This window comes from Thamnophis elegans, chromosome 12, assembly GCF_009769535.1.
Source record: "Thamnophis elegans isolate rThaEle1 chromosome 12, rThaEle1.pri, whole genome shotgun sequence".
Lineage (NCBI taxonomy): Eukaryota > Metazoa > Chordata > Lepidosauria > Squamata > Colubridae > Thamnophis > Thamnophis elegans.
This window is the reverse complement of record NC_045552.1, coordinates 2,029,910-2,054,792: the sequence shown is the minus strand read 5'-3', so window position 1 is coordinate 2,054,792 and position 24,883 is coordinate 2,029,910. Positions and strand designations below refer to the sequence as shown.

At 44.7% G+C, this 24,883-nt stretch overlaps 1 protein-coding gene across 1 annotated transcript; it reads left to right on the top strand.

Moving 5' to 3' along the window:
• Nucleotides 1-4,419: 4,419 nt before the first annotated feature.
• Nucleotides 4,420-22,796, top strand: GIPR (gastric inhibitory polypeptide receptor). Its single transcript, XM_032227650.1, has 14 exons — nt 4,420-4,645; nt 7,310-7,489; nt 8,104-8,203; nt 10,144-10,251; nt 11,999-12,120; nt 13,360-13,463; nt 14,320-14,470; nt 15,590-15,704; nt 16,197-16,256; nt 16,967-17,037; nt 18,626-18,711; nt 19,288-19,426; nt 20,791-20,832; nt 21,643-22,796. Exons 2-14 carry the CDS (start codon nt 7,433-7,435, stop codon nt 21,895-21,897), a joined length of 1,410 nt encoding a protein of 469 aa, XP_032083541.1. The 5' UTR covers nt 4,420-4,645; nt 7,310-7,432; the 3' UTR covers nt 21,898-22,796.
• The last annotated feature ends 2,087 nt before the right edge of the window (nt 22,797-24,883 follow it).

Genomic DNA, 24,883 nt, shown 5'->3' with positions numbered 1-24,883 from the left:
CGTTAAAAGATATTTTCGGTGCAAAATAGAATCAGCGAAAACGTTGGGAAGGAATATTGGAGGTTAAACCCACGTCCCTCCCGCACGGCAATCATCAAGTCAATCCACAGACTGCAAATCGTGTTTCCGGTACCCCAAATTGGGGTTTACTCATCCGGAACCCAATCAACCCTATTGTGGTTTAGTGGGAACAGATGAACCAGGAGTAATTGCTAAGATTGTTTTGCTCCTGCGTGACTCGTGCTCCTGCAAGAGGCGATCGGCATCTTTTGCAAATTCAGAATGTTAACGGGGTCTTTATCAGAAGCAACCTAAATGTACTTGCAAGTAAAGTAAAAGCCAGATTATATGCAAAGACAACATCCTCACCCAAAATTTTTTTTAAATAAATATTATTATTACTTGAGAGACCGCCTGCTGCCAATTACCTCCCACAGACCCATTAGATCTCACAGGATTGGCCTCCTCCGGGTGCCATCTACCAGCCAATGCCACCTGGCTACCACCCGGGGGAGGGCCTTCTCTGTGGCAGCTCCGGCCCTCTGGAATGAACTCCCCGCAGGGATTCGGACCCTCACCTCTCTCCAGGCCTTCCGAAAAGCCGTCAAAACCTGGCTTTGCCGGCAGGCCTGGGGGTGATGAGTTCCCTCCCCTCTCGACTTGTATGGTTGTGTGACTGTTGTCCACTTTTATTATTTGTATTTTGTCTTTTATGTTCCCCTTTTTTTTCCCCCTTGAATTGTTCGCCACCCTGAGTCCTCCCGGAGAAGGGCGGCATACAAATAATAAAATACAATACAATTATTGAACGGGTAAAGGGGACATGTGAGAATCACCAATTGTAATCCATCATTTAGAGACTTCCCAATTTGTTCTGCATGTCCATAGCTGAGTTTGCCTATTTATTAAATTTATATACTTCCCATCTCACTAATTTAACTGATTCGGGACAGTTTACAATGCCATAAAAGCTAATAGACAAGCACTAAAATTAACAATAGCAATAGCAGTTAGACTTATATACCACTTCATAGGACTTTCAGCCCTCTCTAAGCGGTTTACAGAGTCAGCATATTGCCCCCAACAACAATCCAGGTCCTCATTTCACCCACCTCGGAAGGATGGAAGGCTGAGTCAACCCCGAGCCGGTGAGATTTGAACAGCCGAACTGCAGAACTGCAGTCAGCTGAAGTAGCCTGCAGTGCTGCATTTAACCACTGCGCCACCTCGGCAATTAAATGAAGGTTAAAAATCCATGAGGATGAAACACTGCAGGGATGGTTTTTTTAATGTTTGTCTCTCAGGGACAGCACCACCCCTCCATATTTTCTCTCAGCCCCTGCTTTGATCAAATTTTGAAACCAACCATCTCCCTTGTAGAGGGACTCCGGGCAGTGTCCAAATAAAACATTAAAACCTTTTTTTTTAAAAAGCATATAAAAATTTGAAAGAGGCGAGGATGATTAAAATGCTAACACTGAATTAAAATTAAAACTTTTTCGTTTTCCCTCGCATCAAGGCTCTCCAACAGAAGAGACCCTTGATAGCTCCAGGTTGAAATGAGGGGTCCCTGGGGGCTCTCTGAGTTTTGGTGGTTTTCTTGCAGACGTTTCATTACCAAACTGGGTAACATCATCAGTGCTAGAAGGGAGTGGGGTTTGGGGTGGGGGGAAGGAGGAGGAAAGATAGAAGGACAAAAAGGAGAAAGAGAAGGAGAAAGAGGAGGTGGAGGATGGTGGGGTCCTTGCTGCTTTCGAGCCAAGGTGGCGCAGTGGTTAAATGCAGCACTGCAGGCTACTGCTAGATCAGCAGGTCAGCGGTTCAAATCTCACCGGCTCAGGGTTGACTCAGCGTTCCATCCTTCCGAGGTGGGTAAAATGAGGACCCAGATTGTTGGGGGCAATATGCTGACTCTCTGTAAACCGCTTAGAGAGGCCTGAAAGGCCTATGAAGCGGTATATAAGTCTACTGCTATTGCTATTGCTATTTCTGAGCTTGGTGGTTTTCTTACAGTCATTTCATTACCAAACTAAGTAACATCATCAGGGCTAGAAGGGAAGGAGGTTGTGGGGGAAGGAGGAGGAGGAGGAGGAGGAGGAGGAGGGGGAGGGGGAGGACAAAAAGGAAAAAGATAAGGAGGGGGAGGACTGTGGGGTCCTTTGGTGCTCTCTGAACGGTGGTTTTCTTGCAGGCATCTCATTACCCAACTAGATGTCATCATCAGTGCTAGAAAAAATGGGGTATGCAGAGAGGAGGAGGAGGAGGAGGAGGAGGAGGAGGAGGAGGAGGGTGATGACTGTGTGGTCCTTGGTGCTCTCTGAGCTTGCTTGTTTTCTTGCAGATGTTTCATTACCCAAACCAGCTATCATCATCATCCTCAGTGCTAGAAAGAATGGGATATATTGAGAGGAAGAAGAGGAGTGGGGGGGGGAGGAAGACGACAGCGGGGTCCTTGGTGTTCCCTGAGCTTGGTGATTTTCTTGCAGACATTTCATGACCCAGCTAGGTATCTCACACCGATGACAATAAAAACATCTGCAAGCAAACCATCGAGACCACAGGGCATTTATTTCTTCATTTATTAAATTTATATGCCTCCTGCCTCGGGGCCATCACAAACTCCTCATCAGGACCTTCCACCATGACCGGCCTCAGCATTACGTCTCCAGAATCTCAAAGTCCTAACCTTGTTACCAGAGACAGAAAGCAAAGCGAAATCGAGTCTTTGGGCGGTGTAAGAACACCAGTGAATTCACAAGGTGCTAACGTAGTAAGACTTTAATGAACTAAAGATCAAATCATCCTTTGGCAAGGCGCCATGGAAACGTCCTTAACCGCGGAGGGTCTCAAACTACCACCAAATGGGGAAGGTACACGCTGTGATCATTCTACATTAATTTTCAGTTTACGCCAAATAAGTACGGAACTATTCGCTACCGCAGTTGCTAGTCAATAATGTCCCCGTCCCGGTTTTGGTAGCTTAATTAATGCTTAGGGAATATATTGCCCTTGGATTAAACCTTCAGCAAACGAAAGTCAATTCTTTGATAAGGGCGATGTGGGATTTTTGAAAGAGATGAGCAAGGGGACACTTTGGGAACTAAGAGAGAATCTGGACAGTGTCTCTTTGGTGAGTTAGGAACTAGAGAAGCATATGGGTGATGGAATCGGTTTCCTGAAAAAGCCAACCTTCATTGGCAGGTTTAACGTTAAGCATAAGCATAATCTTTATTGTCATTGTACTTAAATACAACGAAATTGGTTTTAACCTCACTACATCATCAAGGATAAAGAGAAAACAAGCAAACTCTGATTAAAGTGATAAAAAAAGCCATAAAGATATAAAGTTATGAATGGTTGTTGATTTATTTGGATTAAAGAGTAGCTGCTTATCTTGTTGGCTTTTATATCTTGTATCTATATCTATATTTCCCTTATTCCGGTATCTTTAAACAGTCATTTGGATCTGTCAGAAAATATCCTGTTTTAATTATTGCCTTCTCTGGATTGAAAAATTCAGCATCTGGTTTTTAGAAACCTGGCTACCAATAGTCCCTAGAACAGTGTTTCTCAACCTTGTCAACTTGAAGATGTCTGGAGTTCAACTCCCAGAATTCCTCAGCCAGCATTCGCTGGCTGGGGAATTCTGGGAATTGAACTCCAGACATCTTCAAGTTGACAAGGTTGAGAAACGCTGCCCTAGAAGCTGTCTCTTTTCCTGAACATCTGGCACCCCTGCAATTTTCTTTTTTATATATATAACACATTTTTATTAGGTTTTGCCCTTCAGGCTGCAGAATGACAGAGTTGGAAGGGACCCTGGAGGTCCTCTAGTCTGACTCCTTGACTCATAACAGGAGAACCAGTTCTGTAAGTCTCAGGTTTCTGTGTTCACCTTTTAATGGTTCAAACAACTGACCCAGCCGGATTTGGAAGGAAAGAAAGAAGGAAGGAAGGAAAATAAGGAAGGATAAGAAGGAACAAATAGAAGGAAGGAAGGGAGGGAGGGAGGAAGGAAGCAGAAGGAAGGAAGGAAGGAATCTCTGCAACCCTTCTTAAATAAACTAGGCTCCAGAGTCCCCTTCGGGGAAAAGGGTGGCATATAAATGTAATAAATCCAAATCCAGAGAACTCCGATTTCCAGATAAGTTACCTTTGCAAGCCAAACAAACTTCAGCATGGCTTCAATATCATTAAACATGACGGGGACGAACCTCACAGAACAATTTGCATCTTCTCAAACACAACCCTCCAATGTTTTCCTCCACTGCCCGGTTTCTTTGCATTCTCCGTCTTGTTCTTGACACGACAAACACGGGATACGTTAAAAATACGTTCCCTCCCCCATCACTCACCTACTCCTTCTGTGCTACCTGCCCTTTTCTGGATGCCATCCAAAGCGGACACAAGACTCTCAAGGGGATGCCCTCCACCCCTGCGGACACCCTCCCCAGGGGGGGGGATGACGTGAGAACACCCCCTCCTTCTGACTACTTTCGCACTCGGCTCAGGCCACCCACCCGAAGCCTTGATAAGGAAAGGGAGTTGGCGCTTCCAAACAGAAGCCTGGGAGCCTCTGGGGTGACTTACCTTTTGGGCAGGTAAAAGTCCCTCTGCTTTTTCCAGCTCCTGAGACCAGCTGCAGGTAAGATTCTCTGATTTTTATATGTGTCCCTGTTTGAGTCTGGCGTTGGTTCTCCTTCTAGCTCTTGGTTCAAGATCGCTTTTGGGGAACAGGTTTGTCCCACAGCTGTGAGAACCGTTGCAGGAACTGGGTATGCCTAATCTAACAGAGAGAAGGACCAAGGTTGACACGACAGCTGTCTCCCAATGCCACAGAGAGGAAGGCGTCAAGCTATTTTCCAGGACAAGAAGCGACAGATGAAAACGATCAAGGAGAGAGGCAACCTAGAACCAAGGAGAAATTTCCTGACAACGAGAAACAATTGTCCAGTGGAACAGCTTGCCACCAGGAGTTGTGGGTGTTCCATCACAGTAGGTTTCTAAGAAGAGAGTGGACAGCCAGGACGGTGTAGGGTCTCCAGCTTGAGCAGGGGGCTAGACTAGAAGACCTCCAAGGTCTCTTCCAACTCTGTTATTCTGAGATGTTTGCAGGATAGTGTGAAATTGCTGTTGGGGAGCTGAGCAATAGCTGCTTCGCCTGGCAGCGTTACGAATCTACTATCTGTATACAACAACATCTCTCGTGATGTTGAATCTCTAGCTGTCAAGCAATGTTGTTGTTGTTTTCTTCGTTGTTCATTTGGCAATTTGCTTTTTCTCGAGGCGAGCACGGCAGGAAAGGAAAGAGAAAAACTTTGAGTGGGGGGGAAGCACTGGAAGCAATTTTGAAGCGGATATCGGAGAAAAAACTGATCACCCCATTTTCAGTTTACCTAAGGAAGGGTTTCAGGTGGCACCGTTATCGATTGCCTGGTTGATGAGTTATAGATCCTCCTCTACACATTGTGCGAAGCCCAGGAGTGGTTTGATTGTCTAAAACGGGATTTAGGGGTTAAAATGTTGGAGAAATGGCGACCCAAGTGGGTGGCTAAACAAGCTGTGTTTTATGAAGCTAACCATCAACTCTTGCAAATTTATTTATTTGGTTTCTCAAACATGTACAAGATAACAGGTATAATTATAAACATCAGCGTGAACAAAGGACGTGAGTACAAAGAAATGGGGACAGGAGGACAGGGACGGTGGGCACGCTGGTGCGCTTATGCACGCCCCCTTTACGGACCTCTTAGGAATGGGGTGAGGAGGTCCAGGGTGGACAGTTTGAGGTTGAAGCTGTGAGGGGTTTGAGGATGTAACAACGGAGTCAGGTAGAGCATTCCAGGCGTGGACCACTGTTGCTGAAGTCGTATTTTCTGCAATTGAGTTTGGAGCGGTTTGAATGTTGAATGTTTGAATGTTTATTTTATTTATATGCCGCCCTTTTCCCCCGAAGGGGACTCAGGGCGGCTCACAACTCAACCAAGGGAGGGGGATACAGACAAAAATTAAAACAACGCGCAACAATACATAATTTAAAACACACAACAGTCATACTATTCGAGAAGGGGGTAGAAGCTCTTTAGCCCCAGGCCTGTCGGAATAGCCAGGTTTTAAGGGCTTTGCGGAAGGCCTGGAGGGTGGTGAGGGTTCGAATCTCCACGGGGAGTTCGTTGCAGAGGGTCGGAGCGGCCACAGAGAAGGCTCTCCTTGAGTTTACCTTGAGTTTCTATCTATTGTTTGCCCGTGTGTCATTGCGGTTGAAGCTGAAGTAGTCGTAGACAGAGAGGATGTTGTAGCAGACAATTTTATGTACTATGCTTAGATCAGACCGCAAGTTGGTGCAGTTCCAGGTTGCCCAAGCCCAAAATTTCAAACCTGGTGGCATAAGGGATTGTGTTGTCAGCAGAGGAGTGGAGAGGACTCTTCTTGGTGAAACCCCTCTGGACTCGTTCAATCGTATTAATGTCCGATATACAGTGTGGGTTCCAGGCAGACCAGCTGTATTCGAGGATTGGTCTGGCAAAGGTTTTGTATGCCCAAGTTTGCAATACAATGTTACCGGAGAAGAAGATTCGCCAAATTAGGTTAACAACTCTTAATGCCCTTTTAGCAACGCTGTTAAGAAGTGAGCTCTGGGACTTAGATCATTTGATCTGAATGAATGAATGAATGAATGAATGAATGAATGAATGAAACCTGCAGAGTGAGTGGAATTTCTAGACCCAATCTTTTAATTCCAGAAATTGGGATTTCTCTCCTGTTAAATTCAACAAGACTTCCCTACCTTGCAAAACAGGGGGCGTAAAAAGCCAGGGGGGGTGGGGTTAGACATTTTCTTAAATTTACTTTTAAAATACAGGCAGCTCCTCGACTTACGAACACACCTGAGCTCAACATTCACATTGCTAAGTGAAACGTTGGCTGAGTGAGTTTCGCCCCGTGGTACGACTTTTTCCTGCCCCCGTTGTTAAGCGAATCCCTGCCGTGCTCGTTGAGTCACCTGGCGGCTAAGTGAATCTCGCTTCCCCATCAACTTGGTTGGTCGCAAAAAGGGGAACGCATGAGCCCGGGGACACACAGCAACCGTCATTAACTAGGAACCGGTTGCCAAGCATCCGAATTTTGATCACGAGGATCGCGGGAAGGCTGCAATAGTTGTGAGTGTGAAAAAGGGAGATAAATCACTTTTTCCCAGTGCTGTCGTAACTTTGAACGGCCACTAAACGAACCATTGTAGTTTCAAGGACTACCTGTGTTATACACTAGATGTTTTATTTCCAGACAACCTCTGTTTGTCCTTTCTCAGAACAGTGGCTGACGGGGAAAGTTCTCAGAGATGATGGATGTGGGCAAGGACCCCCAGATTAAAAGAGTGCCCTGAGATGGGGGCTTACTGATCTGTAGCCCCCCCCCCAACCCACTGCCCGGTATGCAGACAACCTCAGAGCTGTTCTTGCTGCTGATTCAGTTCTACCAGACAATAGAGGTGAGCAGTTTGAGGATCTGTTCATTAGAATGAATTCATTAGAACAATTGGCCAGTGGAACAATTTGCTTCCAGAAGTTGTGGGTGATCCATCACTAGAGGTTTTTAAGAAGAGATTGGACAACCATTTGTCTGAAATGGTACAGGGGGCCCTGCTTGAGCAGGGGATTGGACTAGAAGACCTCCAAGGCCCCTTGCAACTCGGAGGAAGGGGAGGAGGACAGAGTAGCTGATAGAAATAAATTAAATGCAGCCCCCACCCCCACATTCACAAAACATCTGTGTACATCTTTCTTATCCGAGGTGGCGCAGTGGTTAGGGTGCAGTACTGCAGGCCACTTCAGCTGACTGTTATCTGCAGTTCAGCGGTTCAAATCTCACCGGCTCAAGGTTGACTCAGCCTTCCATCCTTCTGAGGTGGATGAAATGAGGACCCAGACTGTGGGGGCGATATGCTGACTCTGTAAACCGCTTAGAGAGGGCTGAAAGCCCTATGAAGCGGTATATAAGTCTAACTGCTATTGCTATGGCTATGGCTATCCAAGCTGGCAGCTATGTTTCTAACTTCCAAATTTTTGGGGAGAACTTATCCGTCTCTTCTCTCCTGTGTCACAGGCTCACCCCACGGGGTCTTCAGTCCAAGAGATGTTGGAAGCCTGGCAGGGGTACCAAGAGGCCTGCATTCGAAAGATGACCGAAGACCCTCAACCAACAGGTCCAGAAACATGTAGATGCTTTTCACCCCCCGTCTTGTGAATCCATGTTCACCTCAAGGCTTCTCCCATTGAGAGCACTCTTTCCCAGCCTTGGCAACTTTAAGATGTGTGGACTTCAACTCCCAGAATTCCTGAGCCAGCATGGAATCCTGGGAGTTGAAGTCCACACATCCTAAGGTTGGAGGCTGGCTAGGGAATTCTAGGAGCTGAATTCCACCCGTCTTAAAGTTGCATGGAACAATGTGAGTTGAAGTCACATATCTTACCATTGCATTGCCAACCAGGGAATTCTGGGAGTTGAAGTCCACCCATCTTAAAGTTGCACACTGGCTGGAGAATTCTGGGAGTTGAAGTCCACATATCCTAAATTTGCATGCTGGCTGGGGAATGCTGGGAGTTGAAGTCCACCCATCTTCAAGTTCCTGAGGGCGAGAAACACCACGGTATATAGTTTCTCCAGGAGGAATTTCAGCCTTCCTGTTCAAAGGATGCTCCTTAAAACCAACAGCTTATCTTGCAGCTTAATTTTTTGGTATGTGCATTGCAAACATTGTCTGATGTCTCCTCACAGCAAAAATTAGCTCTGTTATTTTGCAGATGCTTGCATTGTTCAGGAAATGATACAGGAGACGGAGATATAACACAACGGGAAGCATTTCAGCCTGGGCATATATTTGCAAGATGCTAATTGACAGCAGGGTTCACAAACAGCCCAAATTAGGTGTTTGTGACACCGCTGTAGCCAAAATGCCGAATTTTGTACTGGTTTTCCAAAAGGCAATTTGGAATATTTATTTGGGATTAATTAACCAGGGCAAACGTCCCACCTTTAACGGAGGCGGCTGTAATCTTTAAAAAGTGTGGGGGGAAAACCTGCAGTGTCTCACAAGCCCAAAAGATGGTGCAATGCACTTTTTGGGCGTGTGGGTGAGCAAATCTCAAAGGTGGTTGTTATATTTTTGCTCTTTTCCATAACAAGCGGAACAGGGGAAAAAAACCAACAGATATATGTGCCCAAGAAACCGTATTTCTTGGCACAGAATGCTATCAGGGAAGAATTGCACCCTTTTGATCGTCAAATACAAAATTGTGTCACATCCTTTAGCCTGGGGTCTAGTTATATTTGTTTTTCACCAGGGATTTTGACGTATCTATCAGGTAAATAACGTTTATGCCATGATGGAGCTTTTAAACCTGAATTGATTGCAGCTGGCTCCGTTTTTCTCGCTGTGGGTATTTTTGTACCCACTTCGTCAAAGCGTTTGAAATTGTGATTTCTTTTAAAGTGCCTGCAGAGCCAAGGTGGCGCAGTGGCTAGGGTGCAGTACTGCAGGCCACTTCAGCTGACTGTTATCTGCAGTTCAGCGGTTCTAATCTCACCGGCTCAGGGTTGACTCAGCCTTCCATCCTTCCGAGGTGGGTGAAATGAGGACCCAGACTGTGGAGGGAAATATGCTGACTCTGTAAACCGCTTAGAGAGGGCTGAAATCCCTATGAAGCGGTATATAAGTCTAACTGCTATTGCCATTGCTATTGCTAATATTGAAAAGATTTAGCGGTTGGCAAGGGGTCTGGAAAAGAGTTAAGGAAAGAAATGATGCACCTCGCATTATGCCACTAATGGGTACTTCTCAATGGGCACCTTAAGCAGTTTTTCTCAGTCATTGCAACTTAAAGACGGGTGGACTTCAACTCCCAGAGTTCCCTGGCCAGCCATCTTCAAGTTCATTAGCATTCTGGCTGAGGAATTCTGGGAGTTGAAGTCCACCCATCTTCAAGTTCGTTAGCATGCTGACTGGAGAATTCTGGGAGTTGAAGTCCACCCATCTCCAGGTTATCAAGGTTGAGAAAGGCTGACCTTAAGACATATTGACGAATGTGATTGCTGGTTTCTCATCCTGCTCATTCCCCTCTCTTCCTCTCTTCTGTTGTGTTGCAGGCCTGGTGTGCAACCGTACGTTTGATATGTATGCCTGTTGGGACGATACCCTCCCCAACACCTCGGCCCAGGTTCCTTGCCCCTCGTACCTCCCTTGGCACCAGCAAGGTGAGTGTTTTTTGAGGCAGGTGGATAGTCTTGACTGATGCATTGGAAAATAAGTAGATCAGCTTGGTTTCCCCATTGGAATGTTTTGGAATTCAGATGGTCTGAATTTCAATCGCTAAGCAATTGTTTTTCTTTTAACATTTTTTATTAGATTATAGAATAAAATATAAAACTATGAAAGCAAATCATAGGACAGAGTGAGGGAGGGAAAAGGGAAGGAAAAGTGAGGAGAGGAGGAAGGAAAGAGGGGGAAAAGCATTGGCTTCCAACTGCATCTGTTGCTGTAGAATAAAAGTATTAACCACGAACCTCAACTTTTTACTTTTCCGTAATAATATAAACTAGCCGTTTCTCTCTCTTTCTCTCTCTCTCTCTCTCTCTCTCTCTCTCTCTCTCTATATATATATATATATATATATATATATATATATATATATATATATATACATACATACATACCTACCTACCTACCTACCTACCTACCTACCTACCTACCTACCTACCTACCTACCTACCTACATCTATCTATCTATCTATCTATTTATCTATCTATCTATCTATCTATCTATCTATCTAAGACACTAAATACATGCGCACACACACACACACACACACACACACACACACACACATATATATATATATATATATATATATATATATATATAAACAATCTAATCAGTATAACCCAAAATCAAAGTTTCATTTTTTCCCCCACCTCAAGCACAAAGCCCAGAAGTGGTTTCCCCCGTAAATATTCCACCTATATTCTTTTCTTTAATCAAAATGGTCCATTCAGCCGCCTCTCAACTTCTACAGCCATTCATCCATGGTGGGAATTGAAATGTCCTCCCATTTTTGTGCATTTTTGTGTGCGACGGTCTTGTGGCCGTCAACCAGTGGTGGGATTCAGCCGGTTCGCACCTATTCGGGAGAACCGGTTGTTAACTTTCTAAGCAGTTCGGAGAACCGGTTGTCGGAAGAAATCTCATTTTGGTTTTTTTCCACTTTTCGGGGCTAATCCTGTAAGGAAGGCAGGGAGGAAACATTCTGGTGTTGTTTCTAGCCGAATCTTTATTGCCCTGCTTACAGAAACTTCCTCTCCGGTTAACCCTTGTTATATTCTAACAGCTAAGACGAAGCGCCCATCGTGATGTTGAGTTGGCCACGCCCACCCAGTCACATGACCACCGAGCTCCGCCTACCCAGCTGGTCATTAGGGCAGAGAACCGGTTGTTAAATTATTTGAATCCCACCACTGCCATCAACATATAGCAATTTGTTGCTAAGCTAACAAGGGGAGGGTGTTAAAGGTGTCATCAGCGGAATGGATCTGATTTTACAACCACTTTAACCAAGGTCGTTAAGTGAATCACATAGTCCTTAAGTGAATCATCCGGTCATTAAGGGAATCTCCATCTTTCATTGACTGCTTGTTGGAAGCCAGCTGGAAGTTTGAAAATCGTGATGACGTGATCACAAGACAGAAATAAACCAATACTGTCCAAAAAAACCATAGCAAATTATGATTCCTGGATAAGAGCCTCACCCCCCCCCTTTCCTGGGCTGGCTGTGGATGATGGGAGTTGTACTCCAGGCTGTCTGGATCTCAAGTTGGGGCAAGGCACCCCTAAGGCAGGCGCTAGGTAGCAAACAGGTGATGTTTGACATAACTGTGAAATATAGAAAGAGAAATTAGTCAGCTGTGAAACAGACCGTCTCATTCTGCTCTTTCTCTCCCTGGCAGTGCAAGATGGGTTTGTGTTCCAGAAATGTGGCGCAGATGGGCAGTGGGTGGTTGATGCCGCCGGACTGCCGTGGCGGGATCATTCCCAGTGCGTGGGCCCCAACGACGATATCCCTTTCCAGGTAAAACCTACTAGACCAGGGATGGTCCAACCTTGGCAACTTTTAATTGTTGATTATAAATAACTTATAAATTATAAATATAAGGTGGCAAACATACTGAATAGCAATAGCAGTTAGATTTATATACTGCTATCCTTTTCTCCTCCTATTTTCCCCTTACATAACTAAGGCAGGACTAGAACTCCCAGCCTCCCAGCTGATTGGCCCAAAGTTACCCAGCTGATTTTTATGCCTAAGGCGGGACTAGAACTCAGTCTCCAAGTCATCCAGCCAGCTTTCATATCTAAGACAGGACTAGAACTCCCAGCCTCCTGGCTGATTGGCCCAAAGTCACCCAGCCAGCTTTCATGTCTAAGGCAGGACTAGAACTCCCAGCCTCCTGTCTGATTGGCCCAAAGTCACCCAGCTGGTTTTCATGCCTAAGGTGGGACTAGAACTCACTGTCTCCAAGTCACCCAGCCAGCTTTCATGTCTAAGGCAGGACTAGAACTCCCAGCCTCCTGTCTGATTGGTCCAAAGTCACCCAGCTGGTTTTCATGCCTAAGGTGGGACTAGAACTCACTGTCTCCAAGTCACCCAGCCAGCTTTCATGTCTAAGGCAGGACTAGAACTCCCAGCCTCCTGTCTGATTGGTCCAAAGTCACCCAGCTGGTTTTCATGCCTAAGGTGGGACTAGAACTCACTGTCTCCAAGTCACCCAGCCAGCTTTCATGTCTAAGGCAGGATTAGAACTCCCAGCCTCCTGGCTGATTGGTCCAAAGTTACCCAGCTGGTTTTCAGGCCTAAGGTGGGACTAGAACTCACTGTCTCCAAGTCACCCAGCCAGCTTTCATGTCTAAGGCAGGACTAGAACTCCCAGCCTCCTGTCTGATTGGCCCAAAGTCACCCAGCCAGCTTTCATGTCTAAGACAGGACTAGAACTCCCAGCCTCCTGGCTGATTGGCCCAAAGTCACCCAGCTAGTTTCATGCCTAAGGCGAGACTAGAACTCCCAGCCTCCTGGCCATTGGGCCAAAGTCATCCGGTCAGCTTTCGTGCTGAAGATGAGACTAGAATTCACAACCACCGGTTTCCAGGCTTCACCACCAAACCCAACTTCCACCAGGAAGGAAATTCACTCCTCCTTTGAAAAATCCTCTCTTGCTCATCATCCAACCAGGATCCTATCCTTCTTGGGGAGGGTTTTTTTTTGCTGTTTTTAGATCCAAGCCCCCCACCCTGAACTTCTCTTTTCTTCCAGAAACATTTGTGGATCCTGGAGCAATTCCGCCGGATGTACACCGTGGGATACTCCGTCTCCATCCTGTCGCTCCTCGTGGCTTTGACGCTGCTGGCAGCCTTCAGGTATGGAGGAGCTGGCTCCCAAATGCCCTGCTCCGGGCTCTGAGACACAGGTAGTCCTCCACTTGCAACCGTTCATTTAGCGACCGTTCGAGGTTGCCACGGCACTGAAAGAAGAGACTTATGGCCGTTTTCCACACTTACGATCGTCGCAACGTTCCCCGCAGTCACGTGAATAAAATCCGGGTGTTTGGCAACTGACTCATACTTATGGCGGCTGCAGCATCCAGGGGGGTCTTGTGACCCCCCCCCCTTTTGCGACCTTTTGACAAGCTAAGGCGCTGGGGAAGGCAGATCCACTTAACGACGGTGTTCCTAACCAGGCGCAACGATGGCAGGAAAGTTCATCAGATGGGGCAAAAGTCACTTGGTGACTGTCCCGTTTAACAACGTAAATTTTGGGCTCCATTACGGTTGTACGTTGAGGACTACCTGTGTTAGCTCTTTTGGAGGAGAAAGGGAGAGAGGGGGGAGCAGGGGGGACTAAACGGATCTGGTTCTGCCAATCGCGCATTCCTGTGACTTTGACATGGCAGAGAACCTTTTGGGGGGAGGACGCTGGGCACCTAGAGCAGTGTTTCTCAACCTTGGCCACTTGAAGATGTCTGGACTTCAACTCCCAGAATGCTGGCTGGGGAATTCTGGGAGTTGAAATCCAGACATCTTCAAGTGACCAAGGTTGAGAAACACTGTCCTAACCACTGCTGGGGAATTCTGGGAGTTGAAATCCAGACATCTTCAAGTGACCAAGGTTGAGAAACACTGACCTAGAGGAACAGGAAGGAATTGGGAAGGGGGGAGAAGGAGTACAGATTATGGCAATATATATGAGCCACGTCTCCCCCCTCCTCGCCCCCAGGAAGCTCCGATGCATGCGCAATTACATCCACATGAACCTCTTCCTGTCCTACGTGCTGCGGGCAGCCTCCATCCTCCTCCGGGACGGCCTCCTCTGGCTTCACTTCCCCCGGGACGTCCAGGTGGATCTCTCGGACCTTCCAAGGGATCAGGTAGCTCTTCCTTCCTCCCATGGAGGAGCCTGGGATCGGATGGGAGCGAGGATGGGAGGAAGGTGGGAGGAGAAGGGGAGTTGGAGGGTTCTGGGTTTGCATTTAATCTCCCTCCCTCCGTCCCTTCTCTTTCTTTCTTTCTTTCCTTTCTTCTTCTTTTCTTTCTTTCCTTTCTTTCTCTCCTTCCTTCCTCTCTCCTTCCTTCCTTTCTTTTTCTTTTTTACTTCTTTTTCCTTCTTTTCTCTTTTCTTCTTTCTTTCTTTCCTTCCTCCTTTCTTTCCTTCTTCCCTTTCTTCTTTTTCTTTCCTTTCTTTCTATTCTTTCCTTCCTTCCTTTCTCTCTCCCTCTCCTTCCTTTCTTTTCTTTCTTTCCTCTTCTTCTTCCTTTTCTTTCCTTTCTTCTTTTTCTTTTTTTCCTTCTTTTCCTTCTTCTTCTTTCTTTTTCTTTTCTTTCTTTTCCTTCCTTTCCTTCTTTTTTTCTTTCTTCCTTCTTCTCTTCCTTCCTCTTCCTTCTTTTCTCTTCTTTTCTTCTTTCTTTCTTCTTTCTTTCTTCTTTCTTCCTTCCTTTCTTCTTCTTTCTTTCTTTTTCTTTCTTTCTCTTTCCTCTCTTTCCTTCTCCTCTCTCTCTCCTTCTTTTTCTTTCTTTCTTTTTTCTTTCTTTTTTTTTTCCTTTCTTTCTGTTCTTTCTTTCTTTTTTTTTTGTTTTTGTCTTTTTTCTTTTTCTTTCTTTCTTTTCCTCTTTCTTTCTTTCCTTTCTCCTTCTTTCTTTCTTTCTTTTTCCTTTTCTTTTTTCTTTCTCTCTTTTCTTTCCTTCGCCCCTTCTTTTTCTTTCTTTTTCTTCCTTCTCTCTCCTTCATTTTGTTCTTTTTTCTTCTTTTTTCCTTTTTTTTCTTTTTATTTTTTTTCCTTCCTCCTTTTCGTTCCTTCCCTCTTTTCCTCTTTTCTTCTTCTTCTTCTCTATTTCTTTCTTCTCTCTTTCCTTCCTTCCTTCCTTTTTCTCTGTCTGTCAATTTCTTTCTTTCTTTCTTTTCTTTCTGTTCTTTTTCTTTCTTTCTTTTTCTTCTTTCTTCTCTTTTCTCCAGGCGTAATTGGCTGTCGGCTGGCACAAATCCTCACCCAGTATGCGTCTGTGCAACACTTGGTACTATGGAAGGGCGTCTACCCTGCACAAACCTTCGGGACCCATGGCCTTCTTGGAAGAAAGTTACTTCCTGCGTATCTACTCCTCGGATGGGGTGAGTCACTCATTGGTACATTTCAGAGAGAGACTGAAGTAAAATATTAATGGTGTTATTTATGTGGCTTCATACCCCGAGGTTTAATTTGCTGGCCCACCCAGAAGCGTTGGACAATTAGCAATTAAAGAACCATGGAAATACGTCATGATGTTAAACAATCCTGCCTCTTAAGGATCTTGGCCCAAAGTCACCCGGCTTATGGTCCTCGGCTTATGACCTCATTTAGGCCAAGGATTCTGGGAGTTGAGGTTTATGGGTCTTAAAATGGCCAAGGTGGGACACACCTGTCTTAGGTATTTTAACGGAAGGAGAGTTATAAAAGCTCATCTTTATCCCAGATAAGAGTTTATAAACTCTCTTATCTATCCGGATAAGATCCAGTCAATAGTTCTACCTGTATGACAGGTGTCAGCTGCATCTACCTAGATTTCATTACCATATAGGAAGAACATTTCTGACCTGTGAACATTTTCTCTCTCTCTCTCTCAGGGGCCCCCCTCTTCTTCGTCATCCCGTGGGGGACCATGAGATACCTCTATGAAACAACGAGTAAGTTTAGAATGAACTTTCTGTTGCATCTTATAAAAATTATATAAATATACGAACTACAAATAGATGAATATAAATAAATATCCATGATTAGGATTACGCATCGATCCAGAATCTACAGGAAAAAAGCATATAAATACAGAAACTTTTCAAGCCATTCTTTAAAACAGGGGTGTCCAGCTTTGGCAACTTTAAGATCTGGGAGTTTTCATCCACAAATCTTAAAAGTCTCTAAATGAACATTTGTAAGTCAAGCAGGTATTTTTCAATTTGGGAACCAATCCTGTTCCAACCCAGCAGATTTATTACAGTTAAAAACCCACAGGTTGACCCACTGAGTCAGTGACCTTGTTAACAGCCAGTTAATTAATGACTCTATTTAATCTGCTTAAATGCACATCCCAGAACAACCGATTGTTCTGGAGGAGAAAGAGGAAGGAGCTGAGTTTATTTTTAGCTCCGCCGCTGTGTGTGGTTCTCAGGGAACAAAGGGCCCCTTTTGAATTGCCAAATTAAAGATTTCTCAGGAGGCTTCTTGCTTATCACCTGGAAGTTCCTTCATCTTAAATCCTGCCAGGTTTACTAAAAAATAAAAAAAAATTGCCACATTTGGAAAAGAAGCAGATGATTCCGGCAACAGAAATAGTCGTCTTTACTTCTCAATTGTGGGGTTATTATTGATATTATTATTATTATTATTTAATTTTTAGGTGTTGGGAGAGAAAACGACAACCTGGGTTACTGGTGGATCATCCGTTGCCCAATCTTGGTATCAATTTTGGTAAGTCCAACCCAAGAAACACAAAGCGGTTGTGTTGTAGTCCTCAACTTACAACTGTAGTTGTACAGGTAGTCCTTGACTTACAACTGTTCGTTTACTGACAACAGCACTGGGGGGAAAGAGGGGGGGCTTACATCCCCTTTTGCGGCATTGCCGTGTACGCGATTCAAAATTCTTGGCCACCGACCCCTGTTTACGACGGTTGCAAGTGATCCTCCTTTTGCGAACCATTCGGATGAGCCAATGGGGAAGCCAAATTCACCTAACAATGGTGCAACTCACTTAATCCACTTAACGACGGTGGCAGGAAAGGTCGTACCATGGGTCAAAACTCACTATACCACTGTCTCGCTTAACTAGGAGACATGCTGGGCTCCATTTCAGTCTGTAAGTCGAGGACACCTAGTACAACCTGCCAAGAAAACCTGAGCTGGTTTCTTAGCTGCCTGAGAAGCAGGTGACAGGTGACAGGTGCAGGCTTAACCGGAAGGCACACGACTAAAAACAAATTCCTAGATTTATTATACCTGTATATTGCTTTGTTTTCTGCATTCCTGTTTTCTACCTGTTTTGAAATGAGCCTTGTAAATCCTTGCTTCTAGTGAGTCATCATCACACCTGTAAGCTCCCAAGTAAAAAACCACTACCTCAACTCCCTTCTCCATCCAGATTTCTGGGGCCTGAAATATAAATGGGATGGGGGTGACACACTCTTACTAGGAAATCTCAGGTGTCATCCCGCTCCCCCCCCTCAGTCTTACCTGCTATGTTTGGCTAAATATTTTGTGTCCTCTGTCAGAAACCATGTAGCATTTATCAGTCTAAGAACTTTCAGTGGTTGGCTGGGGGATTCTGGAGGTTGAAGTCCAACAATTTTAAAGTTGTGGCTGGGGGATGCTGGGAGTTGAAGTCCACAATTTTAAAGTTGTGGCTGGGGGCTTCTGGGAGTTGAATTCCCACAATTTTAAAGTTGTGGCGGGGGGATTCTGGGAGTTGAAGTCCACAATTTTAAAGTTGTGGCCTGGGAGATTCTGGGAGTGGAAGTCCACAATTTTAAAGTTGTGGCTGGGGGATTGTGGGAGTGGAAGTCCACAATTTTAAAGTTGTTGGCTGGAGATTCTGGGAGTTGAAGTTCCACAATTTTAAAGTTGTGGCTGGGGGATTCTGGGAGTTGAAGTCCACAATTTTAAAGTTGTTGGCTGGAGATTCTGGGAGTTGAAGTCCCCAATTTTAAAGTTGTGGCTGGGGATTCTGGGAGTGTTGAAGTCCACAATTTTAAGTTGTGGCTGGGGATTCTGGGAGTTGAATTCCACCAATTTTAAGGTGCTGGCTGGGGGATTGTGGGGAGTTGAAGTGCACACATCTCATAAATTGCCAAGTAAGACTACACTGGTCTAGAAAAAGCAGAAGTCCAGATGTGTATGGGTGTCCATAGAATGTCAGCTGCATTTTGGGCATTCCCCCCCCGCCCACTATTGCCGCTGCAGCATTTATAGTTCTCTCTGTTAGGGTATCTGGGTGCTCTACTGATGAATGCAGCAAACTGGGATTTGTGAAGATCCAAATTATTTTTTTTTTCCATGCCCAGGTTAACTTTGTGATTTTCATCCGAGTTCTTAAGACCCTGAACTCCAAACTTCGGAGGCTCAGCAAATGCATTACACGGATTACAAGGTATAGGAGAATTAACTTCCAGATAAGACGGAGCCACGATGGGGGAGTGGGAATGCCAGAATAATTTTTATTTATGTTGGCGTTTATTCCCTGCTTTTATTATTTTTTAAAACAAAGTGGCAAGCATACCGAATACACCCTCGTCTTCCTATTCTCCGCGACAACAACCTGTAAGGTGGGTTGGGATGGGTCAAAGTCACCAGCGGCTTTCATGCTAAGGTGGAACTAGAACTCACAGCGCCTGGCGATTGGCCCAAAGTCACCCAATAGACTTTCGTGCCTAAGGCGGAACTAGAACTCACTGTCGCCTGGTGATTGGCCCAAAGTCACCCAATAGACTTTCATGCCTAAGGCGGAACTAGAACTCACTGTCGCCTGGCGATTGGCCCAAAGTCACCCAATAGACTTTCATGCTAAGGCGGAACTAGAACTCACAGTCTCCTGGTGATGGGCCCAAAATCACCAATAGACTTTCATGCCTAAGGCGGAACTAGAACTCACTGTCTCCTGGTTTTTAGCCCTGTGCCTCCACCATTAGACCAAACAGGATGCTAAGCTCTCATTCTCCATGCTCAGGTTGGCCAAGTCGACTGTAACCCTCATCCCTCTGCTGGGCACCCACGGGGTGGCTTTCGCCCTGGTGACGGAGGAGCAGGCGCTGGGCACCCTGCGCTACATCAAATTCTTCTTTGAGCTCTTCTTCAACTCCTTCCAGGTGAGGCGGCATTTGGCATTTGGGAATTCAACAAATTAAGATTTGTTGAATTAACGGCAGGTGACCCTCGACTTACGACCGCAATCGAGCCCCCCCCAAACTTTCTGTTGCTAAGCGAGGCGTTTGTGAAATGAGTTTTACCTCCTCCCTTGCCACAGCTGTTAAGTGAATCACCAAAGATCGTTCGGTTAGTAAGCACGGTCGTTAAGTGAATCTGGCTTCCCTTTGAGTTTGCTTGGCTGAAGTCAACACAGTCTAGGCTGCATCAACAGAGGGATGGAATCAAGATCTCGCAAAGTGTTAATACCCCTTTATAAGGCCTTGGGAAGGCCATACTTGGAATTCTGCATCCAGTTTTGGTCGCCACGATGTAGAAAAGATGTGGAGACTCTGGAAAGAGTGCAGAGAAGAGCCCAAAGAGGATTAGGGGACTGGAGGCTAAAACATATGAGGAACGGTTGCAGGAACTGGAATGTCTAGTTTAATGAAAAGGAAGGACCAGGGGAGACATGACTAGGAGTCTTCCAATATCTCAGGGGTTGCCCCAAAGAAGAGGGAGTCAAGCTATTCTCCAGAGCACCTGAGGGCAGGACAAGAAGCAATGGGTGGAACTAATCAAGGAGAGAAGCAACTTAGAACTGAGGAGAAATTTCCTGACAGTGAGACAATAATCAGTGGAACAGCTTTGCCTCCAGAAGTTGGAATGCCCCAACACTGGAAGGTCTTTAAGAAGATGCTGGTAACCATTTGTCTGGAACGGTTATAAGTTTCCTGCCTAGGCAGGGGTTGACTAGAAGACCTCCAAGGTCCCTTCCAACTCTGCTATGTATGTATTTTACAATTCGCAAAAAGGGATCGTGTGATCCCAGAACTGCGACCGTCATAAAGATGAGCTTAGTCTCCAAGCTCTGAATTTTGATCACGTGACCAGGGGGATGTTGCCATGAGTGTGAAAAATGGCCCTAACTTGAGTCAAATTTTTTCAGTGTTGTTGTAAGTTCAACCAGTCCCTAAATGAACAGCTATAAAGTCAAGGAGTACCTCTAATTATCTATACAGCTCCCCATCTCACATAACGTTACTGAGCGAATTACAACAAGCAGAAAGAAAAAACTAAAAAGTTATTTTTTAAGGGCAAGCTCTCTCGAACGGAGCAACCTCTGAATTTAAAAAAAAAAAAACAACTCAATTTATTACTACCATAAGAAAAATATCTCTCGTAGGGCCAAGCTTCATCGAACCCAAGATCATAAAGAAAATTCCTAGGTTTAAGACACAGCTGGTGGGTTCCCCCGCCCCCCAAACGGGACTGTAATTGCCTAAAACCCCAAAGCGAGATAATCCCCTTTTTTTCTCCTTTTCAGGGTCTGTTGGTGAGCACGCTTTACTGCTTTGTCAATAAAGAGGTAGGTCATTCTCCAGCTGAACCTCTTTGCAATGTAGGCTTGGGGTTGAGGCCTGGCTCCCCAGGGGTCTCAGAGAGATTGGGGGGGGGGGGGCTTAAAGAATCCCAGAAGACTAGCAAAGTTAACACGTTTAAAAACATGTTCACCAAATTTGGAAGTGTAACCAGATGCTGGGTTCGTATGACCATATGTGGTGGAGAAAGGCAAAAAGAAATTTTGGATGAAAATACATACGTGGTTAGAGAAAACGATAAAGCAACATATAGATTTAAAGCCAGAAATATTTTTTGCTAGGCATTTTTTGCCATAAAATTATAATAAAGGGAATGCATATTTAACACTACCTGTTTTGACGGCAGACAGAATTGTATTTGCCAAACATTGGAAAAATGAGGAAATTCCTCCAGGTGAAAATATAATTAAAAAAAAAAATTAGATTGTGCAGAAATGGGTAGGTTAACATTAAAGATAAAGGATAAAAAAGACACAGAATATTTGTTTAACTTGGATTTGTTTTACGATGGTTAGAGAATAAAATAGAAATAGAAGTGGAAGAAGATACAAGTAAAGAATTATTATTACTGCTATATGTGTAAAATAACCCAGACAATACACTGTCTATTAAATACTTATATATGTTAAAGAAAAATATATAAATAAAAATATATTTTAAAAAGAAAGAATCCTAGAATTGGGCAGTGTCCCCGAGGTCATCCAATCCAACCCCACTTCACTTCAAGACTCGAATGAAATCAGTCAGCTGTTTATCAAAAACAGGTGGGAATCTTTGTCTCTCTCTTCTTCCTCCAGGTCCAGTCCGAGATCCAGAGAAAGTGGAAGATGTGCCGGTTGAACACCGGCCTGCTGGAGAAACCGGGACGCCATTTCGTTCTCTGCCATTCCCGGTGCAACCGAAAAAGCCCAACCAGGAAGCCCAGCTGCGCTCAGATTCACATCCAAGTAGGACCCAAACTTGCTCCCAGTGACTTGGACAATGTGGCGGGCGCTCCGTTCCAGCGGCGCCCGCAAACTACAACTCCCACTGGTACATCCCCATCAGGATGAAAGTGGAGAATTAGCACGGCGACTGCCGTCTTCAAGACCAAGGCTGACACCAGCTCCCTTCCAGATGTGGCACAAAGCTGCCAGGCATACCAAAAGCTGAAGGGGCCTTCAGACAGGCAGGAAGCCGATGCAGCTGTCAACATCTGGAGGAACAGGGGAAGAAAATTGTCCCCTGCCTGCCGGCAGAAAAAAATAAAAAGCCACCTCCAGGCGACCCCCATGAACACTTTGGAGATTACAAGTGGGTGGATTTTACGTCGCCGTTTTGGTGAGTTACTGAGGAAGCCGGCAAGATTTACACAGAGCTGCTGTGACAGACCCAATCTGGAACTATTCACGTGAGAACCTTGGCCATCTTGAGATCTCACAATGACTTCATGCAGAATCCATGGGTTGTGTGTTTGTTTTTTAGCAACAGCGCAGAAATGGTTTTTGCTGCCCTGTTGTGAGATTTCACTTTCCCATCTCAATGTCACTCGGACTGAAATCGTAATCCGGGATGGGTCGGTAGATCTGAATTAAAAGAGCTCTTGGATCTGCTAATGTCAAAATCCCTCTGGATTAAAACTGCTGAGATCAAGGGGAGTTACGGGAATTATTTTGTTGATTTCAATTGGTGCAGATTTATACTGTGGTGACACCCCCACCTTCACTGGACTGATGCAATCTGCTAAAATAAGATATAACGCGCCCTTCAGGTTTCTAGGTACAGGAATATATTGACGGAATCCTTGAATTAACTATAAAACCAATGGACACGTTTTCACGGGGGGGGGGGGGGTTCCAGGCTGCGTGAAGAGATGAGGAAGTTTGGGACTTCTTCTTTCGTAGTTTTCTTGCAAGTTAATCTCTTCCTGGTGCAATATTTTATTTATTTATTGTCAATTAAAAATGGTTTGTCCGTGCAGTTCTTGTGGCATAGTGGAATTATTACCTAGATAACTCAATTGGAGATGCTGTCTTTTCCTGGATCGGGGTAGATTTGGGGTGGGTGATGGCTGGGGAAAAATCCATTGTTCTAAAATTTACCAATTATAATAAGGGTCTTGGAACCCTGACCAAATTATTTTACATTTATAGTTACTTAAAACTTAAAAGGGGCTTAGTTTTAAAGCAAACCAAAACGTCAATGAAGAATAAAAACAGAATTAATAAGGATATCTGCTTCAGCAATGGGGTTTTTCAGTTTATATAATAAGTGTTGGTCAACATTTGGTCATATATAAAATGTTGGTCAACTTGCTCAGATGCTTCATCTAAGTCAGTGTTTCTCAACCTTGGCAACTTGAAGATGTCGGGACTTCAACTCCCAGAATTCCCCAGCCAGCATGCTGGCTGGGGAATTCTGGGAGTTGAAATCCCGACATCTTCAAGTTGCCAAGGTTGAGAAACACTGATCTAAGGTTTAGATTCCCCAGAAGGATCAGGTGATTTAAAACCACAGTCATTATAAATCCCAGCTGTTATGACAGGTGAAATGGAGGTTTTTGAATAACAGAGTTGGAAGGGACCTTAAGAGATCTTCTAGTCCAATCCCTGCTCAAGCAGGAGACCCTAGACCAGTGGTTCCCATTGTGGGGCCCATGCCCTAGGGGGGGCATTTGATTTTAATGGGGGCAATTTGAACCTTGTTTGAACCAAGTTAATGGCCTTGTAGGCTTCCTCCATCTGAGTAGAGTTACATTTTTGAGTAAAATAAGAATTATATGTCACAGGATTATATGCATCAAGATTTTAAAGGTGCTTTAAAGGTGGGGCATGCCCCCCAAAAGTGGGAACCAGTGCCTGAGAACATTTCAGACCAATGCCTCTCCAATCTCTTCTTAAAACCTCCAGGGATGGAACACCCATAGCTTCTGGTGGCAAGTTGTTCCACTGATCCATTGTTCTCATTGAAAGGATATTTATCCTTAGTTCCAGGTTCTCTTCCTTGATTCGTTTCCACCCACTGCTTCGTCTTGCCTTTAGAGAATAAGTTGAATAAGTCTTCTCTGTGGCAGCCCTTCAAATAATCTTTTATTTGAAAATAAAATTTTGCGAGGAAAGATACTAGACCCCCCACAAAACTTCAGACTTTGAACAAGAATAGCTAGTGGGGAAAAAGTTTTTCCAGATTCCTGATTTTTTAAAAAAAATTTATTTCTTGCATACCATTTTAAGTATACATTCCCATAATTGTTATTCTTCTTTACACTTGTATGTTTATGCATTTGTTATTCCATTTAAAAGGTTATAATTTACAATTTGGGTTGCTTTAATTACCATCCCTTCCACCTGTTGTAACACCACCTTATTTTCCCTTTCTTTTCTCCCTTCTCTACTTCCTTCCTCCTCTCCTTCCCCCCTTCTCCCCTTCTTCTCCCCTACTCCTACTCTTCCCCTTCCTACCCTCTCTCCTCCTCCCTTCCTCCCTCCTCTCCTTCCCTCTTTCTTCCTTCCCTCCTCTTCCTCTTCCTCTCTTCTCCTCTCTCCCTTTCTTTTTCTGTTGTTATAGCTATCTCTTTCAAATCTCATTTTTGAAGAGATTTGAAAGAGACAGTGTGTGAATTTTGAATCAGCAAACCTACCAGAGTCTCCGGTCGAGAACAGGAGCTCTGAAATTGGTAACCCAGAAATAGTTAGAACAATTAATCAGCGGAAATACTTGCCTCCAGAAATTGTGAATGCTCCAACACTAGAAGTTCTTAAGAAGAAATTGGCCAACCCTTTGTCTGAAGTGGAGATTCCTGATTTTTTTTAAAAATCATGGTAGGCAGACTAACATGGATCTCCTCCGACAATGATTAGCTACCAAAATAATCCGAGGTTTAAGAAACAAGAGAAGGTTCTAAGATCATAAACTCGTGACTAACTCCAAAGACAATGCTAGATAAGAGCCAGAAAGGTCGCAATGAGATCAGCCGGCTTTGTTTGGCAAGATCTGGAGATTGGCTACCTCACCACTCTGGGAATTTCGATGCCATCCTTGAAAGCGGTTTAAAGGTTC

Excerpts from the sequence above, each read along its gene's own strand:
- GIPR (XM_032227650.1), top strand. The coding sequence starts at position 7,433 with ATGCAGACAACCTCAGAGCTGTTCTTGCTGCTGATTCAGTTCTACCAG. Across the intron at positions 12,121-13,359 it reads ACGACGATATCCCTTTCCAG|AAACATTTGTGGATCCTGGA; the intron begins GTAAAACCTACT and ends CTTTTCTTCCAG. Across the intron at positions 13,464-14,319 it reads ACGCTGCTGGCAGCCTTCAG|GAAGCTCCGATGCATGCGCA; the intron begins GTATGGAGGAGC and ends CCTCGCCCCCAG.